We start from the raw sequence: 23,182 nt of genomic DNA on the forward strand, positions 1-23,182 counted from the left end.
TCATGAATTCTTACGCCCTTTGTAGGCCGCCACCCGCTGGGTCTCCGTGGCCCCCTGCCCTCCCCATCTGTTCCCCACGTGAGGCTCAAAGGACAAGGCCAGGCCCCCTGCTGTGACCTTCAGGCGATAACCTTTGAAGGAATGGAATGTCCTCCTCGCAGGATCCAGAGCTCCCTGCGCACATGAATTATGTATCCAGGACGTGGCCTCCCAGCAGCCTGGCATCTGCCCCTGTAACCGTGTCCTCCATGGGCACTGTGTAAAGAGGTACCCCCTGCCCGGCCCTCCCTGGATCATGACCCGCTGGGATGAGGCCACCCAGGCGCCTTACAGAGAAGAGAGTGATGTTTCCCATGTACAGAGCTGCTAGGTGCGTACCCGTCAGTGGGCGGGGCCAGCAAGGTGCCCAGGCATCCGATTTTAAGGAAACAGGCACGCTCAGGGTTGCACAAGTGCAGGATTGGCACCCGAGAATGTGTGCCGCCTTAAATGCTGTGCTTCCTTAAATTTAGTCTTAGTCCTGGCTAATTCCATGGAGAGAGGAGAAGTCATTACAGTAAATGGTGCTGGCACAGTTGGACATCCTTTTGGGAAAGAACAACAAAAAAAAGAACCTCAAGCTTTAGTTCACATCATATATAAAACCAGAAACAGGTCATAGACGTGAACATAAATGCTGTGGCCATAACACTTCCTGGGAAGATGGGGAGGAAGAAGATCTCCCTGACATTGAGGTAGGCAGCGGTTTCTTAGATCACAAAACTCACTCATAAAAGAACAGGGAAAAAAGAGCCATTGGATTTTATCAAACGTAAGAACTTTTCTGTGACAAACACCATTGAGACCATGGAAAAAAGCCACGGCGGAGAGAAAACATTTGCAGATCGGACACCTGACAGAGGCTTTGTCTCCAAAGCACAGGAAAAACGCTTACATCTCAATAATTAAGTGACGAGTGATCCAATTTTTATTTATTTTTTTAAGATATTTTATTGATTTTTTACAGAGAGGAAGGCAGAGGAATAGAGTTAGCAACATCGATGAGAAAGAAACATCGATCAGCTGCCTCCTGCACACTCCCCACTGTTGTTGTGCCCACAACCAAGGTACATGCCTTTGGCTGGAATTGAACCTGGGACCCTTGAGTCTGCAGGCCGAAGCTCTATCCACTGAGTCAAACCGGTTAGGGCATAATCCAATTTTTAAAAATGGGTGAAAGCCTGGAACAGGCTCTCACAGCAGAAAGCATACCAATGGTGGATGATGAGCATGTGGGAGACACGCTCCACCTCCCCACCTCTCTACCCCCCACCCCCACCCTCCACCCCCCCAAAACCCCGCCCCCACTGCCCCCATCAGGGAGACGCTGGTGTGGGCTGTAACTCAGCACTGTGACACCCACTAGAACAGCCGAGTTGAAAACGATGAGCACACCCAGTGCTGGTGAGAAGAAGGAGGAATGGAGTTCTCATCCACTGTCGGGAGGAATGAAAAGAGTCCAAATGCTAGGTAAACAGTGAGGCAATTCCTTATCAATGGAAAACCCAGCAGCTCCATGCCTGCGTTACTGCCCAAGACAATGAGCACAGCCGCCTCTACAAAGACGTGACCGGCGCTGTATTCACAACAGCCCCAAGCTTGGACACGATCCAAACGTCCATGGCAGGAGAACGGGCAATCCTGTGGACCATCCGGACATCCCCCTGCTATTTGGGCGTAACAGGGAGCTACCGAGATATATGCGGCAACATGGGGAGTCCCAACACCATCCTGCTGAGCGGAAGAAACCAGACAGGAAGGAGCATGTTCCCCGTGATTCCGTCTACAGAATGATCCCGGAAAGACACAGCTAACCTGTAGTGAGAGGCACCTGCCCGATCTCACCACCTGGAGAACAGAAACCTGGGGCTGGGGAACATGGGGGGGGGGGGGGCTGCAGAGGACAGAGGGAGCTTGTGGGGTGAGTGGGATGTTCCCTCACTTGATTGTAGTACTGATTACATGGGGGGAGGGGGGTGCCGCACCAGCACAGCCAGGTTCAGTGAGCCTGAGAGGGGGCAGTGAAGGATGAAGAAAAGACAGACAAGAGAATAAAGCTGGGTCTGAGTGGGACGTTGCCCTCTCTGATGAAGAGAGAGCGCCACAACCTGCAAACTGAGTCTTATTTTATACCCAGATTCCACGAGGCAAAGTGAGGGCATGGTCACAATGTTCTCTCAGTTTCGAATCTACTCAATTACATGCACATGACCAAGCTTTGTTTCCCTGCTGCACCACCTGCAGCCTATATCACTCAGCCGTGTGGGCCCACAGGCTTGGACCATACGTCAAGCTTACAACCACAGCCTTTGGCTATAATTGTGCTGGGACTTGCAGGTGGCTTTGCCACGAGAGGATGGTGCCCTCTCATTAGTCCCAGGCTTGAACCTGCCCAGACACTGCAGCCGCTCTCCTCAGGTGTGTACCAGACTCTTCAACCTGTATCTGTAAAATGGGTACATGCATGAAAAGTATATGTCAATAGAGTGGTTTACCAGCAAAAGTAGTTCCATTCAAGCTTTTGTTGGAAACTTTTTTTTTTTAATGATTTTTTACAGAGAGGAAGAGAGAGGGATAGAGAGTTAGAAACATCAACGAGAGAGAATCATCAATCAGCTGCCTCTTGCACACCCCCTACTGGGGATGTGCCTGCAAACCAGGTACATGCCCTTGACTGGAATCGAACCCGGGACCTTAAAGTCCGCAGGCTGATGCTCTATCCACTGAGCCAAACCGGTTTCGGCTGTTGGCAACTTTTAAAAAACATAATTTTTTAAATTGATTTCAGAGAGGAAAGGAGAGGGAGAGATAACAATGTAAATGATGAAGAGAACCATGGATCTGCCACCTACAGCATGCCCCCTGCTGGGGATGGAGCCCACACCAAGGCAAGCAAGCACTCTGAGTGGGAATCCAACAGTGACTTCCTGGCTCATAGGTGGAAGCTCAGCCCCTGAGCCACGCTGCCCAGGCAGAGCTCACATCCCTGTAGACACTGTGTCCGGTACATTTTGTCCTTAATTCTCTGGTTCTGTTGTCTTCGATCTGCAGACTGGAAGCCAGGGCTCAGAAAGACGCTACCTTGGCAGAGCGCGCCAAAGAGAGGCCATGTTCAAACTCCCTCTGCCCAGCTCCAGGCCCAGCACGCCGGACCGGGGGCGCAGCTGGCAGACCTCGTTGGGTCACCGGGACCCTGGCCCTCCAGGCTGGGAACAGGCATGCCAGGCCCAGGAGAGCCCTGCTCGCCCCCCTGACGGGCGGGGCTCAGCAGCCCGGGGCGGGGTGGGGAGTGGACTGGGGTTCCAGCACCAACCAGCTCGGTAACCTCAGGCCTCAGTTTCTCCATGGGGCCCACAGAGAAAGGACTGTGAACGCCCAGGGGCTCCGCCGCTCCGCCGCCCCGCCCCGCCCTCGGGGTGGGTCTGGACGTGGTCACGTGCGGGAGCACCCGGTCCACCCGCCCCGCCCCGCCCCGCCCCCGATCCCGATTCCGATCGGATCCCCCCGCCCTCCGCACAGTTGCTGTCTGGAGCCCGAGCGCCGAGCCACCCCGGGCGCGATCGGGCTGGGACGTCGCCGCGCCGGGACCGCCGAGGGGGCGCCCGCCGCCCGCCGCCTGCCCCCGCAGCTGCGATCCGGACGCTGTGCGCCGCCCGCCGCCCCCCGCACTGTGCACCCGCCGGGCCCGCAGCGGCGGCGAAGACTCGGGCGCGGGCGCAGCGGCCCCGGCAGCCGGCACCATGGACCTCTCCTTCATGGCCGCGCAGGTACCGCCCGGGTTAGGGCGGGCTCCGGCCCGGTCTCCCCACCGACCCCTGTGCTGAGCCGCCGGGAGGCCGGGCGGGCACTGGGTTGGGGATCCACGTCCCGTCCTTTGTCCCGCGCCCGGCACCCCCACCTGGTGCGCGCGCCCCGGAGGGCGAGCTTGATCGGGTGCCCGGGGGTGGGCGGGCCTGTGCCCAGACCTCACGGGTCCCCTGTTCCCAGGCTGCGAAGGGCCTGGCGGTGCGGGTCACCCCCGCCCTGTCCACCCCCCTGCCCCGCCCCGCGCCCTGATCACACGCCCCCCCGCCCCCGCCGCCACCACCACCTGCTGTTCCTCTGGGGCGGGCGGGGGAGGGGGGACCCTGGAGCCCTTCAGGGCCCAGCAGCCCAGATGTGTGCATCTGGGTGGCGAGCAGCCTCGCTCTTCCCATTCTGTCTTCCGGAGGCGCCAGGCAATCTGTCAGTTGCCATCCCCCCCTCCCCTTTCTCCTCTTGAAGCGGAGACCAGAGCGGAGCCGGAAACTGCTTTGTGACCCGCCAGGCGCCACGCACAGCGATGGTTTTTTCCTGTTTGCTTTGTGCCCAGTCTGTAGCCATCAGAGCGCGGGACCATAACTCTTCCCCTGCAGAACAGGTTGGGGCACAGGTGACTTCCCATCCTCCATCTCTTTTCCCAGAGAACCCTGGAGCCTTGCGGTCAGGGATCCTTTGTGCCTTCAAGGCTCCCAGCACAGAACACACACACATACACACACACACACACACACACACACACACACGCTCCTCTAGCTGAGTGACCTTTCTGAGCCCAGGGCCAGTCTGGCTCCAGGGAAGGGCCTCGCTGGGCTGGCTGGGAAAATAGGTCCCGATGTACCAGTTCAGAGCCTGCACCGGCTGTAAGGTTGGGTAGTCTGGGGGCTCAGAGGTGGGACGGCCATGAGGCTCCCACTGTGCCCTGGGCCTGTAGCCGGGCCCACTTGCCGCTGTTTCATTTTGCAGGGGTGGAGTTTGAGGGGACACTTTTCTTTCCCCCCAAACTTCTCGGTGGTGGAGGCCTATTTAAAAAGTAACAGTGAAGCCCGGCCGGCGTGGCTCAGCTTGGTGGTTGAGCGTCGACCTATGAACCCGGAGGTCATGGTTTGATTCCCGATCAGGGCACATGCCTGGGTTGTGGGCTTCATCCCCAGTGGGGCGTGTGCAGGAGGCAGGTGATCCATGATTCTCTCTCATCACTGACATTTCTAGCTCTCTCTCCCTCTCCCTTCCCCTCTGGAATCCATAAAGGATTATATATTTTTAAAGTAACAGTAAAATCCAGGCTGACGGGACAGAGAGTCCCCAGGGGCAGGCATGAAAGGAGGGAGGCAGGAGCCCCAGATTGGCTCCAGAGAACCCAGAGCCAGTTCCAGCAGCTCTGGTCGAGTTTGCCATGATGCCGATTGCTCTAGAGTAGGGGTGTCGAACTCAATCAGAGAAGGGGCCAAAATCTAAAATCCAGCCTAAATCGCGGGCCGAATGGTTTACTGAACAGTCAGAAACTGTCATTGTGATGGAAACGCGGCAGAGTGCAGTGATGACAGCGCGGTGCGGGCCACATTGCAAGGCCTGGCGGGACGGATTTGGCCCGCGGGCCTTGTGTTTGACATGTGCTCTAGAGGGCCGCTGGCCTTTCCCCGCCGAGTCCTCGGTCTCCTATTTCTAAACCCACGTGTAAAATATTGCCGCGTGGACATCTCTCACACAGCGGTGACTTCACCTACCTGGTGGCAGGCAGTCTCCGTGGACTTATTTCTAGAGGGGCCAGCGGCTCCCCTTTGGGTCCCCCCGAACAGCTGGCACTTCTGTGGTTAAAAAAATAAGTTGATCTCTGCTGGCTGGAGCATCATGAGTTGCTATGGTAACAAGACAAAATAAACAGAGGGCTTTGGAGCGCCTATAGGCTGAGCCTGCACAGAGATTGGGTTCCTGTTGGTTTGCACTCTGGGTTCCAGTGGCGCATTTATTCCACACTCAGCCCTGGGCATGGGACAAGGGGCAGTGGGGCATGGGGGCGACACCCTGGGTTTATGGGGCACCTTACAGGGAATTGTAATGGGTTTATAGAGCATCTTACAGGGAATCGTGAGTCTGGAACCCAGGTGCTGCCGCCCCCATTTGACAGGTCAGGAAGTCAAAGGTCAACACGATCCAATCATTTTCCTCGAGGACGGGAAGAGCTGGGTTTCAAACCTGGGTCCGGGGAGCTAAGCTGATGCTCTCCCAGAATTCCACCTCGTTGCTTCACCCTGGGACACGGTGGAGATGCAGGGAGGACATAGTTAAGGATGGCTCATCTCTCCGGTGGTCCACGGGGTGGCAATCTGGTGCTGCCCTGTCCCCCTGGGCAGGAACCCTCACTCCTTTCTCTGTGGCGCTGACAGTGCGTGGCCAGCGTGCTGCGGGCGTGCAGTGGGAGGCTGAGGCCCGGTCCCCGCACATCAGCATCGAGCCGTAGGGGAGAGGTGGTCGCACCCCAGCCACGTGCTCAGCAGATGTCAAGTCCCTGCCTTGGGCCAAGCTCCGTGTCAGGCCCTGGGATGGGGGCTCTGGGGGCAGAGCTGCATTCTGGGTACTCCCGGGTATTGGAGAAATGATGAGCCGGGCCATCCCCAGCAGGGGTGACCAAGCTGGCTGGCACGTAGTGGGTCCTCCACAGGTGTCTGCTAGATGGGGGCCAGAGAAGATGCAGGAGCATGAGCAGCTGTTCTCGGGAAAAGGCGGTGCATTGAGGTGCCAGAGGCTCTCCTCCCACAGCCCTGCATCACCGGGCTGTGCGGGCGCAGCTCTGGTGGAGGAGAGCAGGTAAGGTTCCTGGTGGGCCCGGGAAGGAGGGCGTTCTGGGCAGAGGCAGGCAGGAGACCCCTTCCCCCCCACCCATGTACTCAGGGAGGGGTGCAGGGAGCTGGAGGAGAGGCCGGGGCCAGTCACTGAGGCGCCGGCAGGTGGGAGGAGACGTTCACTTGAACCAGCAGGTCTCGGAGCAGGGACGTGGAGGCTGAGCAGCGGTTGGGGCAGACCTCAGCCCCATAGAGCCGCGGTTGCCAACCTGTGGTCACGGACACCTGGTGGTTCGTGAGCTGCCATAGAGGACCAAGCGGAAGGGCTGGGGGAGTCAGGGGCGCACCACAGTTTGACGGACTGACTGAGCCCAAGAACTCAGACCCAAGTGAACCCCAACCCACGCTGCCTACCTTCAGAATTTTGTGAAATGTGATTCCTGTCTGTGGCTCTAAAAGGCCCAGGGGCCCAGCTCGCATGGCTCAGTGATTGAGCATCAACCTATGAACCAGGAAGTCACGGTTTGATTCCCGGTCAGGGCACAGGCCCGGGTTTTGGGCTGGATCCCCAGTGGGGAGTGTGCAGGAGGCAGCCAATGAATGAGTCTCTCTCATCACTGATGTTTCTGTTTCTCTCTCCCTCTCCCTTCCTCTCTGAAATTAGTTAACAATTCTGTGGGGCTTTTTAACCCAGGGGACATAAGCTGTTTCAGAAAGATTTCCCTCTCAAAAGCCAGGCATTGCAGAGACACCCCCGTGGATGGACAGGGTGCACATCGTTATTCGGCAAATCCTCTTAGGCCGCGCATCCTCCGTGCTGCGGGTGCTGGGCGTGGAGGCCCAGCTGTGCTCGGCTTAGAGGCGGCTGTGGCCCTGGAGCTGTGAGAACACGGCTCTCGGACCACACTCACCCTGAGCCCTGGCGGTGCTCAGCCACCTCCTCCAGGCTGGACACACCCAGCACCCCCCCCACACACACACACACACACACAGCCCCCGGGGCCCTGGAGGGTTGGGCAGTGAACAGGAGTCTGTTTCTCTGTGCCAGCAGTGGTCAGGGGGCAGGCTAGCCAGACCCAGGGGCTGGAGAACCACAGACTCTGAGGACTGAGTCATTGGTGGGTAGCCCCTCCCCACAGACGGCCCCCTTCATCCCTTCCCTCCTTCCTGGAAGTGATGCTGCCCCTGCATCAGGGGCCATCTCATCCTTTCTCCCCAGATCCGCGCTGGCCTTGGTGGCTTCCCTGACCAGAGGCCGTGGGGTGACGGGGCCCCGGGGGAGCTGGTAGGAAGCGGGCAGCTCCCTCCGGGAACTCTGGGAATGCTCGCTCTGAGGGAGTCCACCGTCCGCAAGGAATTCGACCTCCACGCTGCAGGAAGGGGTGAACACAAAAGGCGCCTACTGTGTGCTGGCCAGCACGGGGACAGCGCTCCCATTTTCCTGTTTGAGGCGCCTGCAGAGCAAGCACCGCACGAAGCCCAGTCTGGTCTCATCTTGCACTGACCCCAGTGACCTACCTTGACCCTGGAGTGCCAGCTGCTGTGGCCCCTGGACCCCCTGGGAGTGTCCAAGAGTCCTGCTCCCCCCCGCCCCCCGACACTCCCTCAGAGCATTCCTCCCCCTCCCCAGCCGATTCCAGTGTCCAGGCCAGGCTGAGACTGGAGCTTAAACCTCCCTTCAGGGCTGCCTTCCCCTGGCGAGACGGGGCAGATCCGTGGCCCTCTGGTTCCTTTTCGGTCATAAAGGTCATACGGTCCCTGGAAGGCACCCCAGCGTCCATTCAGCTACTTCACATAGTGAGGGCCGGATGGCAGACCTGGGAGCCTGCTCCCAAATGAAGGTTCTCCCTCCCCTCCCTCCGGACCACACCTGCCGCAGGTGGGAAACCTGTGTCAGGGTGTTTACTCCTCCCCCCGCCCCGGCACAGACTGGAGGGGATGGAGAGCCAGGGTGGCTCGGCCACGAGGCAGAGGGGCCAGGAGGGAAGCCCCATCTGCTAACCACTGGACCATCCTTTCATGTCACCTACCACCTCGATGAGCAGTCCAGGTGCTGTGGGGCAGGGGGTTAACCTGAGGGGGTGTTAACCAGGGACCCCCACGGTCAGCTTCAGGACTTCTGGATCCTGCCAGGTACACACAGCATTGTGTTTGTGTGCGTTTTAAACACGTCGTGAGAGAGTTCTGCACTCATTTCCCGCGGCTGCTGAAGCGGGACACAAACTGAGTGGCTCAAACAGCAGACGTTTATCCTCTCCCCATTCTGCCGCTGGTCCACGGGGCCGAGGTCTCTGCAGGGGGTGTACTCCGCACCTCTCCTAGCGCCATAGCGTTGCTGGCAGCCCAGCCTTCCTGCTCGGAGACACAGCCCTCCAATCTCTGCCTCCATCATCGCTCTCGGCACTCTTTCTGTGCGTCTCTGTGTCTCTTCTCCCCTTCTTATCAGGAGATTAGAGCCAGCCTCAGGACTCATCTCAGCTCCGGGACATCTGCAGAGATCCCAGTTTCAAAGGTTACCTTCACAGGTACCGGGAGTTAGGACTTGTCTTCCTGGGAGACACAGTTCAACCCATAGCAGGCTCTGGCCACTGCTCTGAGAGAAGCAGTAGGCAGATCAGTCGTCTAAGCCTCAGTTTCATCACCTGTGGAATGGGAACAAAATTCAGAAAGTGTTTCCCATGAGCCAGACCCTCCCTGCTTGGAGTGCTGGCGGCCGGGGAGGAGGGGGGGCACAGGCCCTGCTGCGTCCCCGATCCAGGACAGGTGGAGGTCAACCCAGATGTCCGGGAGCCTGGAGGAGGCCCCGGGCCAGGGAAGGCTCCTGGAGGTGTGAGCTGGGCTGAGTGTGCGGACGCACGGCCGTAAAGACAGAGGCGTTCCATGCGGAGGGGATGCATGCACACAGGCTGGCAGTGGACTGGGCTGGGAAGAGTGTCTCCTGTTGGGGGTGGGGGTTGCAGGTTCCCATTGGTTGGACCAAGGGTGGGGAAGGGGCGGGAGATGAAACCAGGGAGCTGGGGGCCAGGCAGGTGACTCCATGGGCTGGAGCGAGGGGTGAGGGGCCGGGGCTTGCAGAGCAGGGCCTGGCCTGGAGGGGACGCAGCCCTCAGCCCAGCTCCGCTCCGCCCTGGAGCTCCTTCCCAGGTTCCCCAAAAACGGAAAGCTGGATTTGTGCACGCAGTCTGCATCTTCACATCCTGGCAACTAATTCATTTCTTTTAACACCAGCCAGCCGTGATGTGAGCTGTTTCAATTTATCAGTCTGGTTAGTTAGCGGCGTACAGCAGTAATCTCCAGTTAAATATTGTGCGGGACCCGAACCGAGCTGGACCCCGTGCTCTCCGCTCGGTTTTGTCCCGCGCGTGCCCAGAGGCGGTCTCTGCACTCCTGTGGCCCTGCCTCCCTCTCCAACGCGTCCCCGGGTGGACGGACGCTGCAGCACCCCTTACGACCCGGCCTGGGGAGTCCAGTGTCGCTCACTTCGCTTTCTTTGGGCCCAGGGAGTGCTGAGGCTTGGGGGGCTGGGGGTGGGGTGGGGATCAGATCTCACCCTTGAAGTGGGGGCGGCATGGTGTCCGGGAGGGAGGGAAGGAATGGCGGCAGCCAGCTCTGGGTCCTGGCCGAGCAGGGGTGTGTCTGGGGCTGCGGTGGATGGGGCTGGACAGGACCCTGTCGTCAACAGCCACACCGGGAGAGAAGTAAGTCATCCAGAAGGAGGAGGCTGAACACATGGGCTGCTGATAGTGGACCATGGTGACCTCCAAAATGGCAGTTCCATGTAGTCAGGCTGCTGTGCACCCCCGGTGAGACCGCTCCCTGCGTCATGGAGGGACGCGGGTGGAGGGAGGAGGCGGGCGGGAGCGGCGGGGTCACTGCCTGCAGGAGCCATCTGAGGAGGCTTCCTGGGTTTGCGCAGGCACCCCTCCCCCCTCTCCCCGCAGCCCTGCACTTAGAGCGCTGGCCCTGCTGGCGGGAGGCCATGGTCCCCCCGGACGGAATGTGGACACTGGACGGAATGTGGACACGGGTGGGCCTTTCTGAAAGACACCAGGTGTGGCCTCAGCCTAGCCGCCACCTCCCCCAGCCCCGCTGTCTCCACCCCTCCCTCCCTCTGGCTCCTGGGAGGCTCACAGCTAACTTGCATTTTAATCATTTCCATGGAGGGAAGGAAAACAAGACATTTGCTGAGGGGATGGGATGTCTCCTGGAACTGTCCTGGTCCTGCCAGTGCAGGGCTGGGGATCGCCCCAGGTTTCTGCAGGAGAGCAGCAGGAGTGTTTCCTCCCAGAGGGACCCAGATTGCCCAGAAAACAGAATTCCACGGAGGCCAGCAATCTGCTGCTCAGAGAATGTGTCCCCAGCCAGGGACTACTTTTTTTAAAGCGAGCGTTATCATTACAGTACAAACTCTGTTCTCTCAAATCTTTTTAACAGAAGGGCCTTGTTGCACTTCCAAGACCCTGTTGAAAATATTTAAATATAATATTTTATCGCTAGAGGCCCGGTGCACAAAATGCGTGCATGGGTAGGGTCCCTAGGCTGGCCAGTGATCAGGGTCCATCTGTGGAACCACCAGCAGGGCAATTTGGGGGCCCCCCACTGGCACCCACCTTGGCTGGCCTGGGGCCTGCGGGCTTGGGCAGCTCCTGCATTGAGCATCAGTCCTCTGGTGGTCAGTGTGCGCCATAGCGACTGGTCTTCCCGCTGGTAGTTGCACCATTCGGTCGACTTGCATATTAGGCTTTTCTTATATAGGATTCTAATTAGCCCAGCCTTGGGAGAGAATACATGGCTACCTGTTTGCAGGGGAGCAATGAGCAGTTAAAGAGAAAGTAAAACTGTGTAGTGCTTTTTGTGGGCCAGATTTTCAGATGGTGTTTTAAGAGCCAAGGCTTTCTGTCTTTCTTGCAATAATTGTATCCCACGGCGCTAAGAAAACTGGGGCATCTGGATCGAGGCCATTGCACATCTCCAATTAAAAACTTGAGTGTTTTAGACCAGTGGTCGCCAACTGGTGGTCTGAGGACCACTGGTGGTCCGTGAGGTCTGAAAGGTTGGCGACCGCTGTTTTAGAGCATTCACTGTGTGCCAGGCCTGCTTTGGAGGGGGGTCTGAGCCCCACCTCCTCCTACTCTGAGATGATGGAAACCCCCCTCTGTTCACTCTCACTCCCTTCTATCCCCTCAAGATGCCCCTGTGCCTTCTTCTCATAGATGCCATGTATCACATGCCGAGGGATACCAGGCAGGCCTTCTGTTGGACAATACACAGAGTCTCACTAAATCCTTGAGAGCTCCGTGGAACAGACAATGTTAAGACCCATTTTACAGATGAGGGAACTGAGGCTTAGAGAGGCAGAAGCACTCGCCCAGGGCACACAACTAAAATTCAAACCCGGATCTCTGTGCCACTTCAGCTTGTTTTTAAAATCCAATCTGAAAATCTCTACCTCCTGATTGGAATATTTATTTATTTATTTATTTTTATTGACTTTCTACAGAGGAGCTGTTTGCTTTAAGTCTTTGACAAATAGCAGATGGTTAGGGCCAGGCATCACAGACATCTGGGCTCAGTGATAGATATGAATGAGTAGGTGTGTGTGTGTGTGTGTGTGTGTGTGTGTGTGTCAGACACTGTGTTTCCTTCTAAGTAGAGCTCATTATCTGCTGGATAGCCCGTATAGGACAGATGGTGGGTGAGCCAGGTGCACAGGAAGAAGCGCCTCAGCATAATTCTGAGGTGTGCTCACTGATCCTCCACAGGACATTATCCTCATGCTTCATCTCTGTCTCAGAAGCTCATCCCTCCTCCACCCCCGAAGATAAATCCTCTCTCCCGCTGCCCTGGGCCTTCGGCGCAGTTTGAGGTCAAATGCCCTCACTGGCAGCTTTCCTCTGCCCCCTGCATCCCCAGCAAGTCACCCACTGTGCCCACTGTGCCCACATCACCTCTGACCCCCCCTGCCCACCGCGGGGCAGGCGGCGTGCTGGCCCAGGTTAGGGAGGACCGGGCTTGGGTGAGCTAGCGCGTCTGTGGCTGGGCCGTCCGTGGGGACAGCCCCTGCCTTGGCACCTGGCTGAACCCCAGCCCCTGCCTCCCCCTTTCCCTTTCCACCCTTTCCCCTCCCACCCCGTGACGGGCATCACAGTCTCGGGTGGTTCCCCGTTAATCAGGAGAGAAAAGCCAAAAAGACCAGTGGGCCTTGGTATCGCCCTTGGTGTCTTCCCTTCTCTCTCCCCTGCTGTGCAGAGGCGGGCAGCGCCGCCCCAGCCGCCGTGCAGTGTGCGGTGTGCAGTGTGCAGTGTGCAGCGCCAGCCCTCTGACGCCCCAGGGTGTCCTTTCCCATGGGAAAGGAGGCCTTCCAACCTCCTCTTGGGAAACTCCCACCCCGGCTCCCTCCACCCGCTGGGGGGCGTCAGGGGCCTCTCAGGGCCTGCTCTGTGGGCGCCCCCTTCCAGGCCCCTCGGGGACAGGCCCAGATCCTTTCCAAGCTGAAGTGGACCAGGGTTTGCACAGAGGATTGCAGGGCGCTCTCTGCCCCACTGCACGGCTGTCAGCACGACCCCGGGCCTGGCCTGGTGAGCCTCCGAGGCCCTGGTGTCTGCTTCTGAGACGATTTCTCTTCAGCAGGCAGGGTTCCTGCAGAGCGCAGTACAGACTTGATTTCTTAAAAAATATGTTTTCAATGATGTCAGAGAGGAAGGGAGAGGGGGAGAGATAGAAACGTCAGTGATGAGAGAGAAGCGTTGATCAGCTGCCTCCTGCACAACGCCACCCACTGGGGATCCAGCCCGAAACCCAGGCCTGTGCCCTCATTGGGAATGGAACCGTGACCTCTTGGTGCCTGGGTCGGAACTCACCCACTGAGCCGCACCGGCCACGCTCCCTGCATCTTCTTAAAGGACCCCTGCTGACGGAGAATAAACGCAGGACTGCGGGAGCTCATGCCGTTCCTCCACGTCCCCGTGTAACCGGGACCCAGATCTGAACTAGCAGCCCTCCAGCCCCCATCCAGAACCCCCTCCTGCCTCCTCCCAGATTTCACCACCCCCCAGGAGGAACGAATATCCTGGCCTGAGGCCAGTTTTGCCTGCTTCTGAGCCTCATAACAATCAGGCCTCCCAGCCTGCACGCCGTTGGTGATGCGTGGTAACCAGCGGGTTATAGGAAAGGCGAAAGGGGGAGCCAGGTGGAGTGGGGGAGGAGGGATTCGTCCCTCGTTCGGGCAGCTTCACTGGGAAGCTGCAGCTTTGCACTCCTCAGAGAGCCATGGCCTGTACCCCACAAAACACTGGGACCCAACTAAGGGAAGACAGACATATGCCCAGTAATGTTGGGGTGACAACGAGCAGGCACCTGCCTGTCAGTCACACCTGGGAACAAAGATCATTGGCCAGATTCGGCATGGCCACCACAAGCACAGGGACATTTTAGAATAAAGGCTCTCTCTCTCTCTCTCTCTCTCTCTCTCTCTCTCTCTCTCTCTCTCTCTCTCTCTCTCTCTCTCTCTCTCTCTCTTGCTGGTGGCTTCCTTACATTCACCCATGTTTCCTCTATAGTCATGTGGGCCTGTGGATGGCAGGAGGAAGCCGGAGCAGTATTGGACCGTGCAGACACGGAAAGAAAATTGGGGACCCTGCTGATCTTCACCCCCATGGAGGGAGGCAAACGAACTTCCTCCTCGGCCAGACTGAGGGGAAAGAAACCTTGGAAACTCAGGGTGGATTACACTAAAATGAGAATCACTCGTTCTCCTGCCCACGTCTCAGAAAATTCTTTTCTTGGGATGTCACAGCACCCCATGCCAGGAGCAGCAGGTGGGGACGGCCCTCTCCCCTCGTTGGCATTGACCTTGGGGGCTGGGTAACTGTGTGACCGGGGCTGTCCGTGCTCTGTGGGATGGAGAGCAGTATCTCTGGCCTCCAACCACAGTCTTTAAAGAAATCAACTGGCCCTAGCCGGTTTGGCTCAGTGGATAGAGCACTGGCCCAAGGACTAACGGGTCTCAAGGTCAATTCCGGTCAAGGTCACGTACCTTGGTTGCAGTTTCCCTGGCCCTGGTTGGGGTGTGTGCAGGAGGCAACCAATCAATGTAACTCTCTCAGATCGATGTTTCTCTGTCTCTCCCTCTCCCTTCCGCTCTCTCTAAAAATCAATAGGAAAATATCCTTGAGTGAGGATTACAACAACAAATAAAAACAAAAAAATCAATGGGCCACATTTATCTGACTCTATTTCTGGGCCCTTTTCTGCGTCCCACTCACTGGTCTGTGTACCTTCTCTTTTGCCAACACTACGCTATTGGGATAACATAGCTCTATAGTAAGTCTGGAAATAAGTCCTCTGCGTTCATCTACCTTGTTTTTCTTTTTCCAACCATTTTGACTAGACTTGGTCCTTTGACTTGGTGTGTATGCGCTGGAACCATGTTGTCTAGACGTATATCAATAAAAACGCCTGCTAGGATTTTAATGAGGGTGGTTCTGAATGCAGACACCAACTGGGGAAGCATCCACATCTTCACATCGAATCTTCCAGCTTATGACCATAGGAAATCTCTGCATTTATTTATATGTTCTCTTATTTATTCCATCAATATTTTATTATTTTTACGATAGAGAGCGCATACACATTTTGTTAGATTTATACTTACTGTTTTATATGTTGGTGCTCTTGTAAGTGGGACTTTTTTTGAATCCCAGCGGTTTGTTGCTTGCATATAGAAATACCATTCATAGTTTAAGTGCGATGTTAGCTCTGGGCTGTTTGTTTGTAGAGTTTTTACAGGTCCAGTTTGCTGAGGGTTTTTACCAGGAACGTGTGTTTAGTTCTGACAAACGCGTTTTCTGCATCTACCCCGGGCCCGTGCTTGGCTGCCTCTTATTTCTGCCAGGGCGGTGAGTCACAGCTGTGGATGTTTGAATGTGGGGGCATCCTGTGTCCTTTTTCTAAGTCTCCGGATTCTCGTTGCCAGTATCTGCGTCTACTTTTCATCCGTGTGGAATCAGGCCAGGGATCTGCAGCTTCTTGTCATAGCTTTGATTTCAGCGGCCGGTGATGCTGGCATCGTTCGCGCGGTGTGGGGAGTGCTCCCTGAAATGAGGTGGAAAGTGTCCTCTTCTACTTTCCGGAAGAGACTGTGTAGAATTAGTATAAACCCCCACTCCATCCCCCACCCCCCACCCCCGCCTCCAGGAGCCTGTGCTGACCCGTGAGGCAGGAATGGAAGCCGGTGCCTGCTTCTCCTGAGGCTCCGCCCTCCCTGCAGCCCCGGTCAGGGGACCGCCCTGGGTGGCCCGTCTTTCCTCAGTTCCCAGCAGAATTCATTTAAAATTAACAAGATCCGGCCTGGCCGGCGTGGCTCAGAGGTTGAGCGGCAACCTATGACCCTGGAGGCCCCAGGACTGAACTCAGTAGATTGTGACCTGATCTACGGTAATGGAACCGGTGAGCTCCTGGCTCATGGGTCCGACGCTCCACCACTGAGCCACACTGGCTGGGCAAGTATCAGCGTCTACCAAATTATGTCCAATGCGATATTTGGGGTATACTCATAATTTAAAAAAATTGTTTTGAAGTTCACCCGAAGCTTCGATTGAACCCGGTGTCCCGCTTTTTCTGAGGTTTACCTGACGACGGGTTTATCTGACAACCTCGCCCTCCAACAGCTGCCATCCCAGGGCCTGGCAAGGACTTCTGAGCACTGGCCTTGACCCTGTGGATCACTCCCCAGGGGGCGAGGCTCGGAGAGGGGGCACGGCTCCGGTGGGGCCGGAACCCTGGTCTCCTGGCTCCTAGGACGCCAGGAACAGATGCACGTTCTCCCTCCCAAACAAATGTAACTGTACGGCCCACAGCCCAGGAGCACGATGCCCGTCGTGGCTGGCTGCAGCGTGCCAGGGCCTGCTGGTGGCTCCTGGGGAAGGAGGTGGACACAGGGTGAAGCCCACAAGCCCACACCCCACCGAGCCTGTGCCACCGAGGCCCTCTCTCTCGCTTCGCCTCCTCTGTGGCTGGGCTGGCTTCGTGCTTGGAAGATTTCCCTTCAAAAGGCTTTTCTGTCCCTTTCTCAGGAGGCGCCCAGCGTGGGGAGGGATTATGTAGCCTCCATCTCCTCCCCTCTTCGGCAGGATCACTTGGGGACCAAAGGCCGCCTCCTTCTGCTGAGCAGCCCTGTGGGGGGCAGGGGAGGAATGGGGGGGTGGGCCGTCCTCCCCCAGCTCCCAGGCCCCAGTGACGCTCTCTCCCCCTCTCCACAGCTGCCCATGATGGGAGGAGCCTTCATGGACTCGCCCAACGAGGACTTCAGCACCGAGTACTCGCTCTTCAACTCCTCCACCAACATCCACGCGGCGTCCGGCGGCCAGGGCCCGCCCGAGGAGCCCGCCCGCTCCTCCAACGACGCCATCCTGCTGTGGATCGCCGTCATAGCCACGCTGGGCAACATCGTGGTGGTGGGCGTGGTGTACGCCTTCACCTTCTGAGGCCGGCTCTGCGGGCGGGGCGGGGCGGGGCGGAGCGCCCATGGCCCGGGACCAGGAGTGCCCACCGGGCCAGGGCCTCCACCGGTTGTCTGGAGCTGCCCCAGCGCCCTCACTTCACACCCCCGCCGACCTGAAGCCCCAGCGCCCTCACTTCACACCCCCGCCGACCTGAAGCCCCAGCGCCCTCACTTCACACCCCCGCCGACCCGAAGCCCTTGCGGGAGCGCCCAGCACCCCCGGGCACAATGGGGCCAGGCTGCCGAGGGGCAGGGCGGGGACGTGGTGAGGCTGCACCCCAAGAACAAGAAGCTCCAGGGGGCCGCCCCTTGGGCTCCCAGCACAGACATCACGGGGCGAGGGCTCCCCGGCACAAAGCCGCCTAGCTGTCGGGTCTCCATGCCACCTCGTCCGTCACGCCTGGGGGCGGGGCGCCGGGCGAGGGCCCCCTCAGAGTCTGAGTGTCTCCACCCCCTCTCAGCCCCCGGGATATGGGTGGGGGCTGCGCGAAGGGCCTTGGAACGTTCCTCGTGTGACTTGCAAACGACCCCTTTGTCCCCAGACACGGCTCCTTAGGAGACCCCAAAGCCGCGGGCACCCCGAGGAGGGGGAGGCCGCTGGAGACCGGGGGTGGTGGTCTTCACCTGCGGGTGGCCCTCTTCTTTCTGAAAAGAGGAGACGGCACCCTCCCACCGAGATCTGCGCCGGGCCAGGCCGGGCCCCGCGTGAAGATGTGCGTCCTTCTCCCTGAAACGCAGAAGGCGGCGAGCAGGGCTCTGTCCGCCCAGGCACGCGGAGGCGTGGGGCCGGTGCGGTCTGCCTGCGGTCCCCGGTCCCCGGCCCGCATGGAGGGGCCAGGTCTGAGGCCCCCGCTGAGCCCCGCCTCCAGCTGGCTCCTGCCTTCTCAGCCGCCCTCGGCGACAGTGTCCGGGGGTCATGTCAGGTGGGCAGGGCGCTCAGACACCCAACTGTCAAGTCAGTTTGTCTGCCGTGTGCTCTGCTGCTGGGGAGGGTGGAGCTGCCATGGCAACGGGGTTACCAGCCCGACCTCCAGACAGCACGGGCCCATGGCTGCCGGCCCTTATTGGTCCCATCCGTCACTGCGGCCACCGCAGTGCTGAGCTCCGTGAGGACAGGGGTGTGGAGAGCTGGCGTGACACTGGAGAGGGATGTCTGGAGCCACTGACAGGGGCCTGTTCTCTGCAACACCAGCCTGGGGACGGGACTGGGAATGGGGCCTGGGGCCTCTCTGCCAGGCTGCAGCAAGAGATCCAGAGCCTGACCCCTCTTCGGAGCTGGCCACGGCCTCTGTGTGTGGCCGGAGAAGCCCCCAGAGCCTGGCTTCCCCAGGGTGCAGGCACAGGGGAGCCCCGAGAACCCCAAAGGGTGAGGCTCCAGCCAGAATCGCTGTGGAGGGTGTGGACGGTCCGGGTGGCATGCGGGTTCCGGCCAGGCTCAGGCCTCCTGCTGCACCCGAAGCAGGGCAGGTGCTCCCTCAGACCCCAGCCTGTGGCTCCCTTTTGGGCTCCTGGGTGAGGGGTCCAGGGCCCCCCTTGACTCAGAGAGCCAGGGCTGAGAAGGAAGGGCTGTCCTCTGCAGCGGCTGCTCCTCGGAGAAAGGGTCCTGCATTTTCTGGAATGTTCTCTGTGCACTTTTTAATGCCGTTCCCCCTTTGCGAGCTGCAGGTGTCCCCCGGGGCGCTGTCTGTGTGAGGGCACCTGGGGGAACAGAGCAGCACCAGCTGTGCGAGGTGGGGAGTCCCAGCACCGGGGCTTCGGTGGAAGAGGCCGGAGGACACATTGGCCGGGGGTGCCCTAAGGGGTGCCGCCCTGTGGGGCCTGGGCATGGTGACCGCTCTGCCGGCTCCTGCTCCGCCACGCTGCCCCTCCCCCTTTCCAGGAGGCCAAGGCCAAGAGGCACGTGAGACCCCCTGACCCTCCCCCTCCAGGAAGAGGCGATCAATCTTCTCTAGGATCCCAGGGGGCGGGCTGTCCCTCTGCTGGGGCGACAGCCCTCTGCACCCCGTTCTAATGGGCGGCCGGGCACAGGCGACTCCCAGGGCAGGAGTGGGGTACAGGGCAGGGGTGGGGTGCGGGGCAGGAGTGGGGTGCGGAGAAAGGCCTGGTTGTCCTTACTGTCCCACTTTTCTGCGCAGCTGAGGTCGCTGTGCCCGAACCCTCAGCTGGGCCGCATCGCCCCAAAGGAGGGAGCTCCCTGTCCGCCCTGGGTGGGGAGGGGGCATGTCAGTCAGGCCCCAGCCAGAGGGCAGCGGAGCCACGCAGTCGGTCCATGGGGAGCTGTCGAGGCCGGACGCCTGGCCCAGGCACCCCCTCACCCCAGCACGCTGGGTGCTCCAGGGGAGCAGGGGAGGCCCTGGGTTACCAGCCCAGCCCTGAGACCGGCACCCTGTTCTCTGCCACCTGTCAGCTGCCCCTCCACCAGCCACGTCCTGGCAGAGGCCCTTGGACTGTCCCCAGAGCAAGTAGATAGGGCTGGCAGGATGGGGCGGCCAAGGAGCAGCCAGAGCGGAATGGCCCCGCCCGCCGCTCCCGGCCTGACTGGTCACTCAGTGAGAGGCAGGGAGGAGGGCATGGGTCAGCGGAGCCCGAGGGCCGGGCAGAAAGGAGCCTAGGAGCAGAGTCCCCGCGAGGCGCTCGGAGGTCCCACCTTCTGTGTGTCCTTTCCCTGTGGGGGGGTGGGGTGCAGGGGACCCCCTCCCTGACCCTGGAGGCCAAGGAGAGGACGGACTGCTCAGCGTGAGAAAGCCGGGCTCCCGGGAGTGTGCTGGTGCGGCCGGACACACACCAACCACACGCGTTTTGGTGTCAGCTGCGCTGTCTGTTCCGAGTCCCTGTGAAGCCAGTGTTTTTGTCATGAAACGGAATCAGGGCTGGAAGCCCTGGGAGGTGCTGAGGGCATGGCGCCTCCCGAATTTGCTCCGTCCCCGTTCTTCCCCAGCCCTTCCCTGGGCCTGAGCGGCACCTGTGACCAGCGTCTGTCCGTCTATCTCATTAGCCATCTTCCCCCCAACATGGGAGTCGTGCACTGTCCCCTCGATCCAGAGGCCTGACCAGGACCCCCCTGCCCACCTCTTACCCTCAAGGACACGGAGTCTCCCGGAGGGTCAGGAGGGGGCAGGCCAGCAGGAGGCCGGGGTCCTGAGCCCAGGGCATCGGTCCACAAAGTTTCTGAACTGCAGGCCGGCCCAGTGCTGCTCAGCGCCCCCGGCACCGTGGCAGTGTCTGCAGGAACCTGGTTTTCACAGCCCGCAGGGGAGGGGTCTGCTGGGATCCAGGGGCCGGCGCCACCGCTGACTAGTCCGGGGACAGAACTCTCTGGCCCCAAACAGCCGTGGTGCCGGTGAGGCTGGGAAACCCAAGGGAGGCCGTCCCATCTGATCCCACACCGGTATCTCCCCAAGGTCCCCTCTGCCCTTCGGATGAGTGTGAGCTCTTCGGAGCAAAGCAGCCGCCATGGAGAAAACCCCGCTGATGGCGGGGCGGAGGGGCCCTGAGCCGTCCCCCACCCCCGCCTAGTAACGACCCCGAGGGACCTGGCCTCCCCCAGGCCTCAGGAGAAGCCTCAAAGGGCTGGAATGGGGTGCCTGACCGCCTCTGGGCGAACCCACATCCTGACCCTCCTCCCGCCCTACTTCCCCAGCCATAGGCTCCCCCCCACTCTGTTCTCCCCAAAGTTCTACAGAAACCATGTTCTTGTAACCAGCCGCCGCCTCTGATCCCAGTCCCTCCCCGAGAACCGGAGTGTGTCTGTTCTCTTAATGTTTTCATAACCACCTTGTGATGTGAGCCTCCGGCTGAATAAAGGAAGACACTGGAGCCATTGTTCTCTGTCCTCGCTGCCCCGCCCCTGCTTGGAGGAGATGGAGGCTGTTTCCCGCGTGGGCTCCGCGTGCGCCTTGGGGTCGGACCATCTGGCGTCCTGGTGTGAGGCTGGGGCGGAGGAGGCACCGTGTCCCTCGGCTGCCTGCCGGCGCTGTCCTGCCCCCGGGTTGTCTGCTGTGATCATTCAGCGCAAGGAACGTGTTTGAGTCCTCCCTGTGCGTTATCCCTGCCCGTCCCCGGCACCCCTGCGCCTTCCCATCCTCGGCCTGTAGTAAGTCCCAGGAGCGCTACTCACCTGCCCCATGTCCCGGTTCCTCCCCCCACCCCCCTTCTGAGTCACCTGAGAGCCAGCCCCTGTGCCCAGCCCAGCGCCTGGCTCACAGCAAACACCTGCTGGGCATTCAGGGAATGAGTGAGCGAGTGAATGAATGAGTGACAGCTGTGATACCCGCCCAGGCGGGGCAGTGAGTGTGCAGCCCTCACTGGGTGTTCGGTGCCCTTCCGAACTCATCACACACAGTGACCCCCTTGCTCACAGCCTGTATCGGGTTGGCACGCTGTTAGCCGGCCTGTACAGATGAGGAAACTGAGGCACAGAAAGGTTTTCACCAAGACCATGTCGCTGGTGAGTGGCAAGACCAGGACTGGAATCCAGGATTGACTGTGTCCACCTTATGGTGGCTGTGAGTGCCCCCTCAGCATTTGTGGGGCATGGACTGTCGGGGGCCATGCCAGGAGTGGGGTGCTGGGCCAGTGAGCAGCCCCTACCCCGGAACACAGTGTGTAGAGAGGGGCACAGATAATGTCATCGTCAGGGGTTTCGTGTGCAGCACATAGAGACCCCTGTAGTGGGCTCTGCCCCAGGTCCCTTCCGAAGAACCCACACCAGGCCCCAAAGGAGGGCCGCCATGGGGCCAGGACCCACTGAGCCGGAGCGGAGGGGGCAAGGGCTGCCCAGATCAGTGGCATATGCAGGAGCAGCTCATGGAATTTCGACCCAAAGCTCGGGGTCCCAGCTTAGAGACTGGGCATCCTAAATGAGAGGAGGGGGCCGCCTCTGGGCAGGGCAGGAGTGTGCCAGTCCCGAGATTCATGGCCCAAGGTCAAGGGTTTTATGACCAAGAAGCCTTGGACTACAGATGTGCCCCCCCCCTCAAAGAAAGCCAGAGGGAGATTCTTCAGGAGAAGAAGGCGGCAGCCACAGCCCAGTGCTGCTCTTCACATTTCCAGAGGCAACCGTGAGGCCAGTCCCTACCAAGCACGGCCCCTGCTCCCTACTGGCACCCCCTCACCCCTACCCCCACCCCAACTGGCCTTCATAGTAAACCTCTGGCTTCACGGATGCTTAGGGTCACTCTACCTGCTGCTGCCAGTGAGACTGGGTGTTTGAATGGTTTGGGGTGGCTTTCCCGGAGCAGACTGTCACACTCAACGTGGGGCCCGTACATTTATAAATAACCTGTCAGACAACCCAGCTCTTCCCTCTGGACCAGGGGCTGCTTGAGGGGGAGGGGCGGGTGTGCTCCCCTCTCCTGGAAAAGCCTGCCTGTCCCACAAGGGGGCAAAGACCCCCTTGGGGTCAACCTGTGTCCCCAGGATACCCAGCCCAGGCATGGCACAGCCTCATCCTCCTCACGGTGGGAGGAGCTGGGAGGGCACAGGCAGCCAGGCCTGGCGGACGCAGACAGAGAGGAGCCCCTAGTGGCCTGGAGCCCAGCCCAAGGGGAATTTTCCATTGGGCCTCATCGGACCCCAACTACTCAGGCTCCAGCGGGAAGCTGGCTGAGCAGAAGTGGAGATTAATATTTATAGAAGCCGCTGCCGGGGACTTTTCTGCAAACCACACAAATAACATCAACTGCCACGGTAACGGCAACCAGCGCCGACGGGTGCTGCAAAGCACTTTCCAACCAGCTTTGACCTCTGGCTGGTGCCCTCCCAGCAACACCTGCGGCCCTACCACCACCTGTCCGGGCGGGGCGCTGGGAAGCTCAGGGAACCAGGCAGGGCCCCTCCTCATTGTCTTGGAGGCCAGGCGGGCGGGCGGGGGGGGGGGGGTAATCCAAGCTCAGCTGGAGACAACAGGGTGTGCGTGTGGACATGGGGGCCTGGGGCCAGGGTGAGGGAACGTGAGGAGCGGCTCCCTGGCGGGCAGGCAGCCCAGGTCAGAGGCCAAGTCTGCAGCTTTTAGGAAAGAAGACTGAACCTCATGGACTCCTCTGTTCAATACTCGCTGACT

At 59.6% G+C, this 23,182-nt stretch overlaps 1 protein-coding gene across 1 annotated transcript; it reads left to right on the forward strand.

The window, feature by feature from the left end:
• The first annotated feature begins 3,643 nt into the window (after window positions 1-3,643).
• CUNH14orf132 (chromosome unknown C14orf132 homolog) lies at window positions 3,644-17,188 on the forward strand. Its single transcript, XM_036425801.2, has 2 exons — window positions 3,644-3,806; window positions 16,880-17,188. Exons 1-2 carry the CDS (start codon window positions 3,780-3,782, stop codon window positions 17,102-17,104), a joined length of 252 nt encoding a protein of 83 aa, XP_036281694.1. The 5' UTR covers window positions 3,644-3,779; the 3' UTR covers window positions 17,105-17,188.
• The last annotated feature ends 5,994 nt before the right edge of the window (window positions 17,189-23,182 follow it).

The sequence above is a fragment of the Pipistrellus kuhlii genome, unplaced genomic scaffold (genome assembly GCF_014108245.1).
Source record: "Pipistrellus kuhlii isolate mPipKuh1 unplaced genomic scaffold, mPipKuh1.p scaffold_m20_p_85, whole genome shotgun sequence".
Taxonomy (NCBI): domain Eukaryota; kingdom Metazoa; phylum Chordata; class Mammalia; order Chiroptera; family Vespertilionidae; genus Pipistrellus; species Pipistrellus kuhlii.